This window comes from Pecten maximus, chromosome 3 (assembly GCF_902652985.1).
Source record: "Pecten maximus chromosome 3, xPecMax1.1, whole genome shotgun sequence".
In the NCBI taxonomy this organism is placed as follows: domain Eukaryota; kingdom Metazoa; phylum Mollusca; class Bivalvia; order Pectinida; family Pectinidae; genus Pecten; species Pecten maximus.
In genome coordinates, this window is record NC_047017.1 from 52,506,702 (window position 1) to 52,527,241 (window position 20,540).

At 34.2% G+C, this 20,540-nt stretch overlaps 1 protein-coding gene across 1 annotated transcript; it reads left to right on the forward strand.

The window, feature by feature from the left end:
- The first annotated feature begins 4,410 nt into the window (after positions 1-4,410).
- On the forward strand, positions 4,411-6,804 carry LOC117324540. The gene is made up of 2 exons (XM_033880451.1): positions 4,411-4,520; positions 5,325-6,804. The coding sequence occupies exons 1-2, from the start codon at positions 4,482-4,484 to the stop codon at positions 6,573-6,575; spliced, it is 1,290 nt and encodes a 429-aa protein (XP_033736342.1). The 5' UTR covers positions 4,411-4,481; the 3' UTR covers positions 6,576-6,804.
- Positions 6,805-20,540: the final 13,736 nt, after the last annotated feature.

Below are 20,540 nucleotides of genomic sequence, written 5' to 3' on the forward strand. Positions count from 1 at the left end.
TTCGCAAAAAGAGGAACTCTATGATCAGAATAAAAATTACATTCACATAAAAAATGGATTTCATTTTCTACTTTAAAATTACAAAATGTACACAACCTATTATTTATTGGGATGATAGGAAGTGTCAATCTACCCGTCTATTTGGAGCGGTAAGCTGCCACTTCTTAACTTAGCTGATAACTGGTGACGTACGATTCCGGTTTAAAATCCTTTTTAAATAATCGGTATGTACTTGACTTATTTCCCTTAGTGTTATCTTTATCATACCAGAGGTCGGGATCCACACCTCTTCATCAACTTGGCGCAGCTAATATTTTGATTTTTAACATAACGGATTTGGTTGAATTAGAAGCATCAATTAAAATATTGGTGATACCATATTTACTAGCTAGCCTTTTAGCTCTTGAATCCAATGATTTACCTTTCCTTAAAGACCATGAATAAACTGTATACAGAATCCGGTCATAGATTTCAATTTACAGAAAAATCTAAAAACTTCGATTTGTTGTTTAGAAACGCAAGACAACCAACCCATGTCGCCCTTTTTAGTTAAATTGGAAGAGCATCTTCCAAATCCTAAAAATAATTTCATTGCTCTGTTATGTACATTACTAATAGCCCGATGTTCGGATTGTCCCCAAATGGTACTATTATTATTCTCTTTATTTCCTCCACAAATGAAGATTCACAAATAGAATAATTACATCATACAATCAACATATAAACAAGAATAGTCTGAATATACATATACAAAGTTATTTCACACACAAGTAATTATATTGAAACATCAATTGTTAGCAAATTGGGTTATATTTTTAAGCATTTCATTCAGAAAATTTACATTTGCTAATCTTACATATTCGTTGTCTTCGTTAGACATGTCATAGTCTAACTTGCTTCCTAATAAAGCATTAACTAGTTCAAAATCTGATAAATTGTGAAGGTACGCAATAAAATCAATACCCAACATATTAAATAAAAAACACCATAATTTATCACGAATAGCAGTATTCTTTTCACAATGTAGAATTATATGCATTAAAGTATCGTTGTATAAAATACCACAGTAGTGGCATAAAGCCATATGGTCCAACATACGAGATGTTGTACATAATTTTATGATACAGTGTATAGATTTATAATACTGAGGATATTTAATAGCCAATTTCCATAAATAATGTGGTTTAATCTTAGAATGAATAAATTTAAATCTGAAAAAGTCATTGTGGTTATGCATACGTTCTAACCATGCAGTTTCCTCTACTCTATATACATTTTCATAGACACTTTTTTTCCATTGTAGTTTCCCCGGAAAATACCCTAGCTTTATATAGTCAACAAAAGTCTCATACAATGAATATTTTCTTAAGATAGAAATAATGTCGGGTATAAATCCCTGTTGTTTTTCGTTGTTTACAATGAACATAAAAAATCTAGTAATAAATATCTTGTGTACTAGCATACTATTATCGATATTATAAATTCGTCCCAGAAATAATAATTTCTTGATATTAATATAAGATTCAATACTAGTCCAGCCAAGCAATGATACACACATGTCTGTCCTAGTTCTCTTTTCAAACCTTTGAATACTTTTCACAATAAAATTTTGTGCCTTTTCTAATAATAATACTTCAGTTTTGGAGAGTAACCATAGTTCACATCCGAAAAGTGCAGAAGGATACACTTTAATTTTGACTAATTTAGCAACAGTGAGAGGGTTAAGTGCGTTGGGATGAGCCCCAGATTTTAGAAGAGACATAACACCAGTTTTTAATTTACAACATGCTCTAGTAGTTCTTTCAACTGAATTTCTTCTGCCGTTTAACAATATTCCGACATGTTTAATTTCTTCAACTACAGGCAGTACAAATTTGTATAGGTAGACATTTTGTATATTATGGGATATGCGTTTTTCAGAAAACAATACAATTTTACTTTTCGTAGATGAGAAAGTGAATCTCCACTTCTTACTATAGGTTTCACATATATTAACCATTTTTTGTAGGCTTTGAAAATTTGTACTAACAAGACAAATGTCATCTGCCTGAGTTGGGATGTTAACTTTTAAATCTGCAATAACTGCGCCGTTTCCACAATTTTCCATTTCATTCAATAATTCGTTTATGAAAATTAGGTACAGTTTGGCAGACAAAGATCCCCCTTGCAAAATCCCTCTCTCCATTTTGATCAAAGGTGATGTTAAGCCATTAAATAAGATTGAACTTTCTACATGTGTATACATTTCTTTAAGAATAACCCATATCTTGCCTCTCAGTCCAATTTCATGTATTTTAAAAAGAAGACCTGCGTGCCACACTGTGTCGAACGCCTTGTTGCTGTCTAAAAATGCAACATATACATTTGATCCATTTTCTAAATTATAATTAATACATTCTTGTAAGTTAAAAGATGTGCATAGGCTACACAGATTACTTTGGTATGCAGACTGCTGCTTATTGGGAAACGTATCAGAACATATGACTGGGCTGATTCTATTTGATATAGACATTTCAAATAACTTAAACATGACTGGCAGTAGGGTGATGCCTCTATAATTATTGGGATCATCTTTTACTTTCCCTTGACCTTTGTGCAACGTAACAATTAATCCCTTTTTCCACTGTTTTGGGATGTATTCATTTTTTATTATCATATTGAACAACGCAGCCATATGTTCGAATAGTTTATTACTTCCGTACTTAAAATGCTCATAAACTAAACCATCATGCCCTCCAGCTTTATTTGTGCTGAGTTTCTTGCATGACGTCGATATCTCTACTGACGTAATGACGTCATTCAGGAAATTATCCTGTTCAAACTTAACATTGGACTCAATATTGTCAATATGCGTGTTAATATCATTTTCAAAGCCTGTTTCAAAACATTCATCCGATTTATCTTGAAATATCGTACCAAAATGTAACGCCCATGCCTCTACAATGTCAGCAGGCTCACGTAAGGTTTTACCATTGTACCTTAATTCAGTTTGTGATTGGGGTCGTTTATTAACTTTACGTTTATACAATTGCCAAAACAATGTTTGGTCTATCTCACCACACTTATCAATTTCAGAAAACTGATTTGACATATAAGTATGAAAGGCAGTACGTAAATTTCTGCGAAAAATAGCTTTGTTTTGTTTATACTCCAAAAAACTGACGCTTCCGGATCTTGGCCTACCTTCTAAGATCCAACGTTTCCTTTTATTAGTCATTACCTTATGCATTTGTGATACTTCGTCGTTCCAATACGGTTTAAGATAACTTTTGTATTCACTTTTAGGTAATGTTAAGTCAGCAGCTTTCTTGACTGACAATACTATGTTAGAATAATATCCGTCAATGTCGTTATTCGATATAATACCTTCAGGTATAATCACTGAACTTAAATTATCATCTAGACATATTGTATAACATTTCAAGGCATTGATTGTTTTTGCCTTTTTCCAATTATATTTTACATATGCAGATCCCGCAGAATGAGGGGCAGAAACTGGTATGGATATGGAACATATGACAGGGTGATGTTCCGATAAATTATGAAGATCATCGTCTAGTACTTCACAGTAATTTATCAAGTCAAAAACGTTTGACTGAATTAAGATATGATCAATGGTAGTACAGTGTCCTGTTTGAGGATAAAAGGTGTACACTGGTCCTTTACAATTTAACTGAACGTTAGCAGAATACAAATTAGTTCTATCTAAAAAAGATTGGAATACACTTGACCTTTCATTTTTTTCAAAATTACTTCTGTGCCCTCTGATTTTAACATTCAGATCACCAATTATAAAAACCCTACCCTTTTTTGAGTAAACTGTAACTAGTGACTCTAGAATTTCAACATGCTCAATAAAAACATCAATTGGTCTTGATGAGGCTGGCATATAAACTGCGAAACAGTACAAATATTCCTTATTGGGAGTTTGAATCTCCACACCAACTATCCTTGAACTTTCAACCTCTATTTCCGAAAAAATAAAATTGTTAGATTTACAAAGAATTACCACACCACCTCTAACGTTACATTTATACCGGAAAGGGTCAATTTCATGAACCGGTTTAACTATAGCTGTATAATATGGAAACGTATTTGGACCTTCTTTTGGTGTGATAAAACTTACTTAAATTGACTTAAATAAAACGACATGACGAGCATTTATCATGACTTGGCGATATGTTTTGTTCGACTTGGCAGTAAAGAACACAGAATGTCGAGATGAACCATCGCGATAATTGTTTCGAAAGTCGACAGACGACTTAGTGCAAAATCGACTTGTACCGATCTAGACATAAAGACGACTTAATAAAGTCGCCCGTATAACAAAAGTTATAACACCATGTCGACATGATCAAATTGACTTGTCTTTGAAACATAAAGAAGTCGACATCATGATGTTGTCTTGTTGTGAAATCACTTGGTAACTTCCTTCGTGTACAGTCATCATTGGTGATGTCCATGCATGAGTGTATAGCTGGATGTTGGCGACGCTGATAATAAAGATGGAATTATCAAAGGTAGGTTCAACACTGTTAATGCGATACAAATAAGTATATGCATGATACAAGTAATTTACATAGTTTGCCAAGGATTTTATTATCATGAACGTAATGAAAATACAATGTATTTGATGAAAACAATATGAGTGAATTACTATAACTAAGCTTTATTGTTTTTGTTTGTCTATTTATATTGAAGATCGATAAATTCTTGATTTGTTAAAAAAAAAGAAAGAAATATCTACATATGCAAAATTATTTTCCTGTAACTGTTCTAAATGTTACCTTTTACCGTCTTATATGTGACTCTAATATAACACAGTAACATATAACAAAGTAAAAGGTAATATCGTCATAATCCCCTTGTATTCGCATTAAGCAACAAACAAAAGGTCACATTTTCTGTATTTCAAAGCAAAATAGGGGAAAATTGAATGAGAACAAAACTTGTTAACTTGCACAAAATGCACCTGCATATATTACTAGTATGTTGCTCTAGAGTTTGCATTGTTTTAGAAAGTTAATAAACAAAAGGCTGCATTTCTGGTTTAAATTAAACGTATATGTGTTCTATATTAACACAAAGGATGGCTATGTTTTAAGTTAGAAATAAGCCTCACACTGGGAAATATGTGTGAGAATGAACAAATCTCGGCCCTGACGGATACTGTTCATTCTCACACATATTACACAGTTTGAGGCTTATCTCCATAACTTAAAATGAGGTTTTCTTTGTGTATATCGTGCATTATTTATAGCTGTATGTGTACTAAGCTTATAAAGGTGCTTATATATATCAAAATAATGTGGTTCTATTTTCAGTACCTGATATTTCTGTGTTGTTTAATGCGGTCAGAGGCTGTTATTCCATACCCAGGCGATAATGCACAAGTTGAAGACCTAGTCAGATACTACTTCGGACTTTTGTATAATTCACGCGAAATATGCGGTTTTCTTTTGTTTGTTCATGGAGTTCTCATAAGTACGTCAACACTGAAAAGAATGAAATTAAGACTTCGATTAAGGAGACACGCATGTGAAGTTCCATTACAAATAATAATACAGAAAATTATTGATATGCACCGAGATGGTTTTTGCAATTTAGGTTACAAAGCAATGTGGAGATTACTAAATGTTGTCCATGGGATAAGAGTAACTCAGAACACAGTAAGAGCATGTTTAAGCATCATGGACGTAGAAGGAGTGTATCTGAGATCAAGACGTTGCTTAAGACGGAGATTATATTATAGCAAAGGTCCTAACTACCTCGTACACATCGATGGATATGATAAGCTTAAACCGTTTGGTGTTGCTATTCATGGAGCTATAGATGGATTCTCAAGAAAGATATTGTGGTTAAAAGCTGGATTTTCTAATAACAATCCAAAATTAATTGCAAACTTATATCTTAAGTTCATCATCACGCTGGGAAGGGTTCCGCACATTGTAAGAGGAGATGCTGGTACCGAGAATGTATTAGTAAAGGACTTGCAAACGAGTCTCCGAATGCATCACGGTGATGAAATGGACGGCATTAGAAGTTACATTACAGCCAGATCAAGCGGTAACCAACGAATTGAACGTTTATGGGGTACCTTAAGAACTACATTCACTGACTTTTGGAGAAATAAATTCCAAGACATGAGAGATAGCGGCATGTTGGATACAACAAATCCTCTGCATATTGAATGCATACGATTTTGTTATTTACCCATCATTCAAGAACAATTGGATATATTCGTCTTGAACTGGAACTCTCACCGAATCAGAGCCCAACGACAACTCCGAATACCTCACGGAATCCCAGATGTACTTTACCATCAACCTGATATCTACGAAACTTCTGATTGCTCTCATCCACTTCCTTGTAATTTGGAGACCATAGACGAAATCGCAAGTGAATACACAACAGAATATCCGTCTCGAGGTTGTAAAGATGAGTTGCTGCAAATTCTTGAACTTGCAACTGGAATGGCTAGAGACGAAATTCCTCGTATTCAAACACTAAGGGATGCTGATGAGTTCTTGATTGCTTTGATACAGATGTTTGACCAATTTAATGGACCTCAATAAAGAATGATTACGTTCATAATATTGGAACAATCTACATGCTAACCTTTCAGGATTTGAGTGTGGATCTTATTTTGATGCATATAGATAAAAAAAGATATAATGCATTCGAATCTCTACTTCATTAGATAGCTTTAAGTGTTAATGTTTTGATTGTTAGATTACTTACATGTGATTAATTATCAATTTCTTAGTATGCGTGATTAAATAATTGATAGACGTTGTATGGAAACATTGTTTGTTTCTTCTTCATGATACTTTGATACCTATCTCTAAGGTCATCTGACTCGGAGGTTCAGGATGACAGATAGCCATCTTGCTCTGTCCGTCGTCGTCCGCTGCACGAACACTTTTCGTTCAAACGACGTCTTCTCAGTAACAAAAAAGCTCTTTAAAGTTGTGTTTAGAAAGTAGGTACCTGGAATTAAGTGCTACTTGAACGGCCCTTATGAGAAGTTATCTACAACTATTTGCAAGGTTATGTATCTATAACGCTGATAATGAATTTAAAGCATGGTGAGGTAAGGGTACTAAACCAAGTTTTATAAGAGCGCAGCTCGAAGGGCCGCGAGCGGAGCTCTGTCTATGACTGATAAGTGGTACCTCTAAAAAGAGTTGCCTCCCTTTCCATACATACGGACAAAGATGGTCTAATGGTCCAAAACCGGAAGTAGTATTTCATGGTGAAATAGACTGGATTACCTGCATTAGTACCAATTTTCTCCGCTAGACTGCGCTCATTAATACTAATTTCAAAGAATTTCGCGTAGTTGTATTTTTGGAGCGAAGCCTAGCGGAGAGTAGAAAAAATACGGCAGGCAATCCAGTCTAATGATGAAATAACCTTAAACCAAAGTCACCGGAAGTTGCTATCTTTTAAAAAAACTTAATTGGAGTATGGAAATATTTTAGCCACATTTCTTTTGCTTTAAATTAAAAAAAAAGAAAGTATGACTAATTTGCTTTTGTTTTTTATTTTCGCATTGAAATTGCGTCGGAAACAAAAACGCATACGAGATAACGCTGTTTGTTGCCATGAGTGACGTCATTAAATACAACGTCAAAGATAGACTGGATTGCCTGCCGTAGTTTTTCTTCTCTCCGCTAGGCTTCGCTCCGAAAATTAGTATTAATGAGCGCAGCCTAGCGGAGAGAATTGGTACTAAGGCAGGTAATCCAGTCTACGTCAAAGATGACGCTACTATTTCCAGAGAATTTCGATACAGGCAATCAGTTTGATCAGTTCTGCAGTTGACAGTACGAATGCTAATCCGAGTAACGCTGTTTTAATTAGTTTAAAAGATTACATATGTAACTGCGCTCTTCCAAGGCTTTGCCTTCAATCATATTAAACTTTGTATATATAAAATTCAATTTTCCTTGCAACAAGCATTTCTTTTGACTGAAAAAATAACGTTATCATCTCATCAATCTCTCCCAGGGTGCATTGCGCTCTGCTACATTCACCTCTGTCAACGTCTCACCAGAATTTCAAGATTCTTGTAAAACGTATTTCAGACCATTGATAATATTTTTAAAGCATTTCTTAACTTCTTTCTGTTTGGTTCATTTATAAAATATTTCTAATTGTTCGTGAAAATAACCAGACCGTTAGAATATTTACATAAACGTTATGGATTTTATATCGCGGACGGGTATTTGTGAGCCAATTGTCACGATTTGCATACGCCGGCCGCTGTGTTATGTGACGTCATAATGCACATAACAATACATAACGTCGCGATTTGGCGTACTTTGTGAGACGTTGACAGAGGTGAATGGAGCATAGCGCAAGGAACCCTGGGAGAGATTGTCATCTCATTACGTAAAAATGACGTCACCATTTGTAACGTCGTTTTTCATTGGCTGATACAATATGGCGCAGTGATTTCTTTAAAAATATATTCGCTGAACAAATTGGAATTTTCACAGAATTTCGTGTAGTAAATTAAATTCTAAGGATTAAATTGAACATATTTTTATGTTATGAAGCTGTAATACAAAAATCAGAGTGTACTCTTTTTCATAAACCGCTTACTCTGATTTTTGTGTTACATCTCCATAACATAAAAATATATTCAAGCTAATCCTTAAATATCCAGGAAGCACTTTCAGACCATTAAAATGTAAAGTTTATAAAATAAGATGACAAAACTACTTTCGATATTTTTGAAGATGTCTGCCATTCAAATGTGAAAATAGGGGTGAATTATATGAAAAAGTTTGTTTGGGCAACTTTTTGTGTGAATCTTCTTAACGGGGAAGAATTATCCAAACAGAAGATCATTTATCATGTATATATCCAAAAAATTACTACTTACTTGCGGTACATGTTTTAATTGCTGATTTCATCTCTGCATTCGATATATTGGATAATTCATATTATCCCACAACTTGGCTGTTATCCAGTGAATTCGCCCGTTTAATATTTTTCGTATTTGTAACTAGTTACATATGAACCTTTGTGACGTTGTGACAGAGTCAATGACGTGCTGTCAAGAACAATGACGTGACATTGGAAACAATTACGCGATGTTATGAAATGAAGATGGCGGAATAGAAATATCTGCCTATTCCAACACGATTTGGACTTTCATCTATCAAAAGAGAAACCTATTAAGTTATGCGATAAAAAATATCTCAAATGAGCTTTCATTTCATATTCAATTTTATGAAACTCGTCTCGAAGTTATTATTTTTGCTCGCCACAGGCTCGCAAAACAATAAGTAACTTCAAGAGTCGTTTCATAAAATCGAATACGAAATGAAAACCCATTTGAGATCCTCTATATATCGTCTACATTAAGCAGGTTTTGCTTTGTTTATTTATAATACATACAGTATATGCTAGAGAATATATATATACTGCTTTATCTTAGAATTAACAAGCGTCCAAGTCTTTTATTCAATTTCTTGTTTATTGGGGGATTATTATAGTTACCAGCAAAATAAGTAACAATGTGCCCGAATCGCTCACCTGCTAACTTATGAACATAGTGTGAGTTAAACCACTTTAAAGACTTTGAATAAAAGTCAGGGCCATTCATTTGAGCAAACTTTGTAGCCCTACATCCAAGCTTGCTACTGGCCTAATATCAGGTCTCTGGGCATTTTGGTTCATGAGAAGAAGTCGTTTGAAGATTTTAGACTATTTGATCCCTGTGACCTTGAATGAAGGTCAATGTCATTCATTTGAACAAACTTGGTAGCGGTCCATCCCAGCTTGCTACTGGCCCAATATCAGGTCACTAGGCCTCTTGGTTCATGAGAAGAAGTCGTTTGAAGAGTTTAGCCTATTTGACCCATGTGACCTTGAATGAGTGTCAAGGTCATTCATTTGAACAAACTTTGTAGCCCTCCATCCAAGCTTGCTACTGGACCAATATGAGGTGTCTAGGCCTTTTAGTTAATGAGAAGAAGTCGTTTAAATGGAAAAAGTTGACGCCGGACGGACGGACGGACGACGGACACCGCACCATGGCATAAGGGCAAGTGAGCTAATGAATATTTTACATTTTACAATATGGTTTGCCCTCGTTTGACCGATTTTGAGTTTCAGGTATGATATTGTGACTGTGTCGATAATGAATAATATTTGCCAACTTACTTGGAACGTTTGCATTTTTGCAATTTTGACATCAGTACCTAAACAGATTTCGGCCTTTAAGGTTGACTGGTGCATAAAGTACTATTTTGTCAACCTAATATCACATCAAAACATGGCTTCTACCACAACAAAAAGATTGTGAGATTCTCATCTGTGCAACTCTTTTTAGAGATGACGATAACCTCGGAAAATCCAGTCCAGCTGTAAGTCATTGTGGACACCATTCCCAGTTTCATTTCGTGGACTAATTGAAGCTGTTGAGATGGAGGTGCGATGATTGGGGTTCAACTTTCTTTAATGTTTCTTTGCATTATTTTCACAGAGGTTTTTATTCTGCAATAAATAATATGAAATACCGACATTGTAATCTTAGCTGACAAATGTCACTGGTGATGGTAGCATATTGATTATTATTCCCTAACCTAACCTTCAACACAAACTCCTTAACCTTAACCCCAACCTTTAAATTGATCAATCCTAAACCCTAATTCTAAACTCGAAAAATTATGATCTACTTTTACCGTATACTCTACTTTACCCGCCTTTATCACAGTCATGTGATATCCAGCCTTCTTTAAAGATCATTCTATGGTTTGACGTTTACAGTGGTAAGCAAACAACCACTTGTTTTGGCTTTCATAGTTATCAGGATGATTGTTCTGCATCTTCTGCCAGCAGTTGATCACTGTAGGTTTAGTTCTTTCTGGTCACTAACAAACGACTGCATCATATCTCCAAAGTCTTGTTGAAATAACATTTGGGAAGACAATTTGTTGTGCAGCGTGGATGTTAAGTGCATTGTATGAGAGTCGGCTCAAATTAAGAAATTGAAACACCATTCGTTGCAAACCATGATTGATCGAAATTTTTAGTTAAATATGCTCTTGTTGCAATAGACTAGGAGTTACAAAACAAAATAGGAACAAAAGTTGCATAAACGAAAAAAGAAGCCATTCATCGTCCGTTATTAAAAGTCTTGCAAATAATAAGAAATACCATCATCTCAACATAATCATAATTCAAACTCAACATCGATTAAACAAGGGCAAAACATCAACAAAAATCTAGACATGCATGGAGACTCCTGAAAGGTACAAGGAGAATAGAACCAGGTGTTCCAGAAGAGTAAGCGTTCTCTGCTTCATCGACGACACTCGCCATACAAATGTAGGTAAAATCCGGGTAAAATACCCAAGTAAGTTTAACCGCACCATACACTTAGGACTCCTCAGTGGTGCTAAATTTGATTGACATGTTAAACTTCAATTATACCGAAATCCGATGTTGTAATTTTTATAATAAGTACTATGTAAATTACAGATCCATATATTTCACATGCATCACTTGCAAACGACAATTTCAAACTACAACACGACCGCACAGTAGCAAAAAATGGGAGTCTGACTTACTCATGTCTTTTCACCCAGACAAATGTAATGTACATCACACCCAAACATAACAAGATAACCCACCAATACACACTTTACAATCCCATTCTACAGTCAGTTGACTCCAGCAGATATCTAGGCATTACACTGCAAAACACAAGCCTATCAATAACATTACATGTAACGCGAACAGGTCACTAGGTTTTCTTAAACGCAACTGAAACATAAATTCAGCACACATAGATAAACATGCATTCAAAGCCATAGAAAGACCCAAACTGGAGTACTGTGCCTCCATCTGGGACCCACGCACTAAATTGAAACACAACGAATGGAAACAAGAGGCCCACAGGGCCTGTATCGCTCACCTGGATATTTCAGTAAATATTGGAAAGATCTGCTACAATAGTACTGCTGTATATTATTATAGGTTAAGTGACCCCTTTTGACCCCGCGCTTCAGACCACTCAGGGAGGTCAGCCCCACCATTTGTACAATTATGAATTGCCAACCCATAAGGATGCTACCAGCCAAATATGAGTCAGATCCATTGCTTACTTTCACAGAGGAAGTCGTTTATATCATTATAGACAAATTGATCCCTTTAGGCTCCGCCCATCAGGCCCCGGGGGTAGCCCCACCATTTGTACAATTTTGAATTCCTATCTCATATGGATGTTTCCAGTCAAATTTGGTTAGATTATGATCAGCGGTTATGAAGAAGAAGTCATTTGAAGAAATTGTTGACGGACGGCCGGACCAGGTGAGCTAAAACACAACGCGGAGCAGCATGATACGTACAAATCAGATACCACAACACTAGTTTAGTCTCTGACATTTTACATACACTACAGTACCCAGCACTACAAGCAAGATGCATGCAAACCTGTCTCATACTACTCTACAGAATTGTACTCCACACTAATACCAACTAACCCAGGAACCAGACTCACACACTCACTCACACTCAAACCTATCACTTCAAACAAAGGACACATATAAATGTTCATTCTTTCATTCAATAATACAATGGAACCTCCTGCCACAAGCAGCAGTAAAATGCACACAACTTGAGGGTTAATATGCACATCTCTCTATATTAACCCATGAAACCCTCACATCCACAAAGTTAAAAAACATTTAAAAAAAAAAACCTCTTTTAACTTTCCCACATCCTGCGACTAAAGAGATGTGGGAATCGGTTGCAGCAGGGTTTTTGTCAGCTAATTTGGGAAAGAGCCCCTGAGAAAAAAGTGCAATTGACATTTCATTAGTTAATAACTCGTATTTACAAAAGCCTGAACTGTTAATGTCAACAATCCGTGGCCAATGCTTAGTTTCTAGTCATGACAAGTAATTCTTAAAATTATATCAATTTTGTGAACTTCTTGGAGATTTTTATTTAAAACAGCCCTCATGGCATTTTTTCCAGTTATCATTAAATTATACTAAGCACTAGGCTTTCATTACCTTTACTTGTGCATCCATATTTCTGAATTCTGTAGTTGTCTTTGATTATAGATTTTAGAACGGGTATTGAGAAGGCTTGTTGTAAACATCTTGCTGAGTAAATATACTGCTTTATCAGGGGTAAAATAAAATTATCAGTTTTAAAATACACATTTTTGTTGTTTCTCATACCAAAGATGAAAGTTTCTTTATTGATAGTAAATGGTATAAATAAAGAATCTAACAAAAACACAAACTCCTCAAAAAAAGTCTGCACTTCCTTACACTCCCACAGTAAATGCACTATTGTTTCTTGTTCTGTTTTGCAAAAGAAACATTGCGGATGATCAGATAATCCAATTTTGAATAAATATGAGTTGGTAGTTAATATATGCTGGTTTATTCTATATTGAAGCCAGTGTTATTTTGAACTTTTAGTGACAATAAAAGGAGTCAGATAAATAATTTTCCAAGTTTGCTCATCAAATTGAAATATGTTATTCCATTTTCTTTTCCCAGTAGAAACACAGTTATTTAAAGAAAGTCTATTATAGAAATCTTTTGAGTCTCTTGTTATACAAAATTTCAAGGTTAGGGGGTATTATCGAATAAGATGGAAGTTTGTTATCTAATTCCTTATGTGCAATGTAATTTTTCACAGAACTTATTATACCATGGAATATAAGAAAGTTGGTATTGATGTCATATTTTTTCTTTAAATTCTTGAAATTGGTAATATAAACAGGTCATTAATTAAACTTGCGCCCTTACTGTACCAGTTCCTGTAAAATACCGTTTTCTATTTACTTTTATATTTTCATTAAACCAAATAGGAGTTTTCAGTATGGAAGCATTCTTACTAGTTAAAAGGTTTTCGTGATCTTTAAGATATCTCCAAGCTTTGCATACATCTTTCCAAAAACTATTTTTACACTTCCTTTAACATTCTTTGATGTATTCTGGACCCCAGTTAGCCAAAAGTCCTGTATCAATGGTATTTTATCAATGGTATTTCTTAGTAAACAATTCCACTTGCTTGTTTTAGAGTACAACCTCCTGATCCAAGTTAGTTTTAATCCCATAATAATAGACTGTATATCTACCATTTTTAATCCGCCTTCGGCATAGTTTTTTAATAACTAACAGGGAGGAATGTATCATGGTATAAAAATGATAGTTTTCATATATGATAACAGTTTAGTGTTAATTTTAATTTTAGAGTATTGTTTATTATTTAGGTCTTTCAAGTATAGAGAAACTATCAGAATTTAAGAATGTTTGCCCAGGGGATAATCCAGTCTTTAGACATGGCATTGTACTTTAATAATTATGTAGTCTGTGAGATGTTTCAATAAGTTATATAAACAAGATTAGGCTAAAAACCAGTGACAATTGTTTCTGTTAAATACCTTGCACAACAAATATTATAAGTAAACCAGTTTATCTAGATACAAAACAGGTCTGGACATATTTAGTTAATTAGGGTCTTTGTATATAATTGTCCAGTGGTAGTATAAACAGTGGTCGGTCATACTAATTGGTCAACAGCTTAATATGTAGACTTCCCCCACAATTTAGGTAAATCGACCAATCAAATGATATATGTCAGAATGTAAATAATTAGGAATTATATAAGGAATGTTTGAATTATAAAATAAAGAAGAGACTTAGAGATAGACACTCGGAGAGAGAGAGTATGTGAGTTGGAAACACCAGAGTGAGCCAAGAAGTTGTGAGGCGCGTACCCAAGGAATTACCCAGTATAAGTATGGGCCAGCGCCTAACAGGAATTGTTGTATTGTAAAAATTATGTGTAAATAAACATTATAGAGAAAAGTGACAGTGTCTGCAGTTCAATCTAAAAGACTCAATATCACCACGTGGTCACCAACAGAGAGGTTTCAGAAGGGTGTGGTTTATATGCCTACCAGGCTAATACCCCCAAAGTAAATAACCACATCCTGATGTACCTCCCAACCAACGTACTGGGGAAATAATCAAAGTCCCCCATTGACGCGTGGTGATACATGGTCACCTTTTCACCTTGTCTACTTTGCTACTCCTAAAAAAAATATAGAGTTCAGTATTAAATCTTCGGATAAATCATGTGTCGGGATTGGGTAAAGCTGTAAAAAGATAATTAAATTGAGATATTAAAAGTTACTTAATTATATGTAATTTACCAAAAGGTGTAAGTTTTCTTCTGTTCCAGATGTTCAATAAAGCTTTCAGTTTCACTAACTTTTTGTCAAAATTCATTTTAACAACTCTGTGTAAATCGACATGAAAATCAATACCTGATTAAAATTTTTCAAGGTGCTTACAATCATGTGTGTCTTTTGTACAATCATTGTAAACTGTCTGCTTCCCCAATGTAAATACCATTCAGGACAAAATTCCTCTTCACTATATTTCTTATTACCAATTCAAATCACATTAGTTTTACTTTTATTTATTTTCAATCCTGAAATATTAGCATATTCTTTTAACTCATTAAGTGTCTCTCTCAAACAGTGTCTAGATCCATCAAGTATTACTGAAGTGTCGTCTGCGTATTGGGACAATAGTATTGGAGTGGCATCCATATTAATTCCTTTTATATTTTTATTATAATGGCAAGTATTTCGTCACATAACATAAATAGCTATGGGGATATTGGGTCCCCTTGTCGACATCCACGCTTAATATTTAAAAATGGTGACAAATCCACCACACCCCCTACCCCTGATTTACTGACGAGCTTGACCCTTTTTGAAAATTGTGTATCTATTGTCTGATGTCATTTCCAAAATTGAAAAATGTAAGGACTCTCTCGATAAAATTCCAACTTACAGTATCCAAAGCCTTTTCAAAATCAATAGGAAGTATCATACCCAGAATATTATTTTCTTCTGTATAGTGCATAATGTCGGTTATAATCCTAGTATTTTTCCCTATGTGTCTACAAGAAATAAAATCAGTTTGGTCAGAACTAATAAGTTAATCTAAAACAGCTTTTATTCTATTAGCAAAAGCGCCTGAAGCAATTTTATAGATTGTATTCAGAAGTGAGATTGGTCTCCAATTATTCAAATACTGTCTTGGCTTATCTCCCTTTGGTAAACATGTTATAATTCCTTAATTGCTTCTGTGTTACTGATAAATTTTGATGACTAAATCCATACTGAATTGATCTTACAACAAAATGACCTAATTGTTTCCAATAAATAAATCATATAACTGTATTCAAATGTAAATATAAGTAATGAATATTTTAGCAAATGTTGTTATGGTCCTATGACACACATTTCAATTGCTGACAAATTAAACTTACATTTAAAGCCCTAACGGACTTTATTTAGTTTGTCATCAATATCAATGGGTGTCATACAAATGTAAGGCCATATAACAACATTTTCTACAATATTAATTGCTTAAATAACCGCACACTCGACTGCACACACTCGGGCAAGTGGTTTATGAAGACGACGAAGAGCTACGGACCCAGTACTGACCCCTTAATTGAATTAAAGATATCTTTAAATACGTTTTGCCATTTTAAGATTTCTTTAATGAATTGAAGATATCTTCAAATTATTGAATTTGTGTTAAAACGGTGTTCCATATACCCTTTGTGTCCTATCATGTAGGAAACTCTGGATCCAGGTTAATCAATGTACAGTTTGTGCTGCCTCTTTTCCCGTAGTGATCCATCAAATACAGTAGTCCTCTGAAAATCGCCAGTTATCTATGGCAAGCTGTTTGGGTTTTAATTTGGGTCACGAAGGGTTAGATGACATATTGCGATTGCCTTTTGTCCGTCGTCGTCCGTCGTAAACAATTTACATTTTCATCTTCACTCCAAAATTGCTAAACCAAATTCAATGAAATTTGTCAGGTAGCTTCTATGTCTGAAGGTCTACCAAATTTGTGAATTATATGGTCCCCAACCCCCTGGGGCCTGAGGGGGAGGGGCCAAAAAGGGTCAAATTGGCCAAAATTTCTAAAAACGTCCTCTTAACTTCTAGATAAGGTAGAATGAAATACTCTTCATAGATGAAAGCATTATAAGGTCCTTTACAGAAATTAGGAATTACATTACCTTGGAGTTTCACGTTACCCCCATGGGGAGGGACCAAATTCCATTGGTAAATATTCTGCGGACTCTGATGTATATTTACCCATGATCGATAGTCAGATGACCGTTAAGGCCCTTGGGCCTCTTTTTGCGTATTAAAATGAAGATATCTCTATTTAATTAGATATATCTTTATTTAATCAGAGATATCTGTAATTTATATAAAGATATCTCGATCATTAAAGATACAGTCGAACTTTGTTAACTCGAACTCACTTATCTCAAAAAACCCTGGATAATTCGAAGTGGTTTTTGGTCCCAACTAACTAAATGCTATAAATTCAGCTACACTTTACTCGAATACTCGATAACTCGAAGTTGTATCACGGTCCCATCGACTTCGAGTTAACGAGGTTTCACTGTATGTTAAATGTAAGTTAAATACAGATATCTCAATTTCTACTGAAAATAAATATATCTTTAATTCAAATAGAAAAATCGGTATTTCTACAACAATTAGATATATCTGTATTTGAATTTGAGATAGCTTTAATTGAATTAGAGATATCTGTATTCAAATTAGAGATATATGTATTTAAATCAGAGATATCTGTATTTGAATTTAAGATATCTTTATTTTCAATGGAATGCAGATATCTCTTATTGAAATAAAGATATCTTTAAATAAATTAGAGATATCTGTATTTGAATATTTAAAGATATCTACTTTGTGTTTAAACAGATATATCTGTATTTTAAATATAGATATCTCTGATTCAATTCAGATATCTCTTTTTAAATTAAAGATATCTTTATTTTTTAAATCAATAATGATATCTTTATTTTAAATACAGATATCTGTATTAATAGGTGAAAATCCAATTAATACCACAGTTATCTGCTGTACTACATATGAGAGTTTGATGCTTTCATTTATTATGTAACTATAAACGTCATGACAGCACATCTACAATTATACACAATTTCAAGAATCATTAATATTCTTTTAATCTCCAAACGCTGCCCTGATTCTATTTTTATTATATGGTACTGGAACTTCATGATTGGTTTGTTAGTCCATCTAGCAGAGACGATGAGTCGTGGACCAAAACCAGGTCACCTATAGACCTACATTTTGACATTCAATCAAAGTCTGATTTGTACTCAAATTTAGGATTCGTCAAAAAGGTAACACGAAGAGAAAACATACATAAAAGAACCTGACTTGTGAAACATACCTAAATCATATGTTCGTAATGGAATAATTCTGTTTGATTCTTGGTCGAATCTAGCTACATGTGTATGTTCATTTCAATTAAGTGGGAATAAACTAAAGTTATATTGATATTTACTTTGCATCAGGGAACTATGAAGCATAACACACAAACATCATAGTTTTACAGCTTTATTTGTATAAACCAGTTATACATTACTCTCAAACAAAAATACATGCAAGAAATCAAAGAGCAAACATGCATGAAAAAATGGAAGAGCTCGAAGGAAATGAATATCATAAAGTTTTATTTTTACAAGCACTGAATTTCGGTGTGCTGCTCGACTGCATAGTTTAATACAGTGCTTTTACTGTCCAAACAATCTTTACATGGTAAATGTGATGGATTTGTGATTTGTTATTCATTCATTTCCTTTATTTCCTCCATCGATTCCTGTCAGATGTACATGTACAAGTAAAAAGGATTCCAGGTAAAAGTAAAAAATAAAACAAAGTTAGTCTCTTTCCAATTGTATTGATATGTTTAATCAAAACACAATTAAATTCAACAGTAACCTCAGTTCTTTCCTCCCAGTAACTTTGCAAAGATTTTCTGAATAAAAAAAACGGCACATATGCAAGTTTCAACTCTCAGTTGATATCATCAGAATCCAACTTTGTGGCAGTTTCAACTTCTTATTTTAAAAATCGGGAAGCAGACATTTGGAATCATAAAAAATACAGGAACTTGTGACAATATTCGTAATAAAAATTTTACTGGAACTTTAACCTTAAAGAAAATAATTACAACAACTAGTTTCTAAGTTACTGTACTAACAAATAAAAAAATGCATTAATCATATAATGAATTTACAAAGAGGATCTTGGCTTGACACTAATGGCATGGTCTGTTATACTGTAGTTTTACAGCGTTGCTTGTTTAAACTACCGGTAGTTATATGTTACGCTTAAACAAAAAATACATGTAAACAAGGCATCGCAAGCGATACAATTCCCCTCGCATGCTATCACATGAACTCTTGACGCAAAATGGTGGGTGGGGTTATTGGACATTAAAATAATATCAGTTGTCATTTACACTGATCTTCAATAGAAATGGAAGGAGTTATTATCAAGCATGTGCTCATTGCCAATATAAATAAATTATTATAAATAAATGTACGAAGTTTGGTCATGATCCATTCGAAAATGAAGTCGTAATAGCGCTCACAAAGATGTTCTATAAATAGTAATGGTGACCTTGACCTTGGCACCCTGAAACACAAACTCGTTCAAGGTATTCCAATGCTGGACCCATATATGAAGTTTCTTCAGAATCCGTTCAAAAATGAAGTCGAAAGAGCGCTGACAAAGATTTCTATAAATAGTAATGGTGACCTTGACCTTGGTACCCTTCCTAGCCTCCCTGTCTCTGGAAAAAACCTTGAAAGGTTTTGTTGTCTGTGTTGCTTCCTCGAGCTCGTTCTTTTCCATTTTACTGAGTCTGTAATTTTTTAAATAAAAGTATGAGCTATGACATATTTCTAAATATAGACCAATATGAACTAGGCCTACTTACAGTTATTTCTAGTTGGTAATGCTCATTTTTAGGAAGATCCGCATGTGTGTTTTACGATGATATTTTTTGCCTGAATTAATCCCAATATCAAAATTTCAACAGTGTAATATCGTTGGACAAGGCCTTACCTACCGCCTCAAACAGTCCCGCGTCAGGAACAACAAAGAAGTAGGCCAACTAACTCGAGAAACCGACAGCGGGCTCGTAAATCCGGAAATCAACGTATATAACTGATGCAATTTCATTGATTTATTTTAACTAGATAAACCGCATAAGTACTCACAAGGCTAAAACAATGGTTACTGTGTAATTACCCCTATTTATACAAAAAGAGATAGGAGCTCTTTTTTAAATTAGTAAATATGGTTAAGTTTCACGTTGCATATATAATACGGTGCAATGGCAATGCTATCTTATAAATACAGCATAAACAAAAAAAAACATAATTAATTCAATCATTAACTTCATACATGTACTTCTACGCATTTAAATGGGAATTATATTAAATTATAATCTGTATTATTAAGTAAAGTACTTACATGCAGCCAGCCTTCTTCATCAACAGCAAAAAATGATCCGAACACCGAAAAAGGCGATCTAAAGCATCAAGTCGATGTTCGTGATATCGACGTAATTTAGTTTTCACGACAAGTCGCAACACATTTCAACATTTTA

Coding starts and splice junctions, on each gene's coding strand:
- LOC117324540 (XM_033880451.1), top strand. CDS start 4,482: ATGTTGGCGACGCTGATAATAAAGATGGAATTATCAAAG. Junction 4,521..5,324: donor TAAAGATGGAATTATCAAAG/GTAGGTTCAACA, acceptor TTCTATTTTCAG/TACCTGATATTTCTGTGTTG.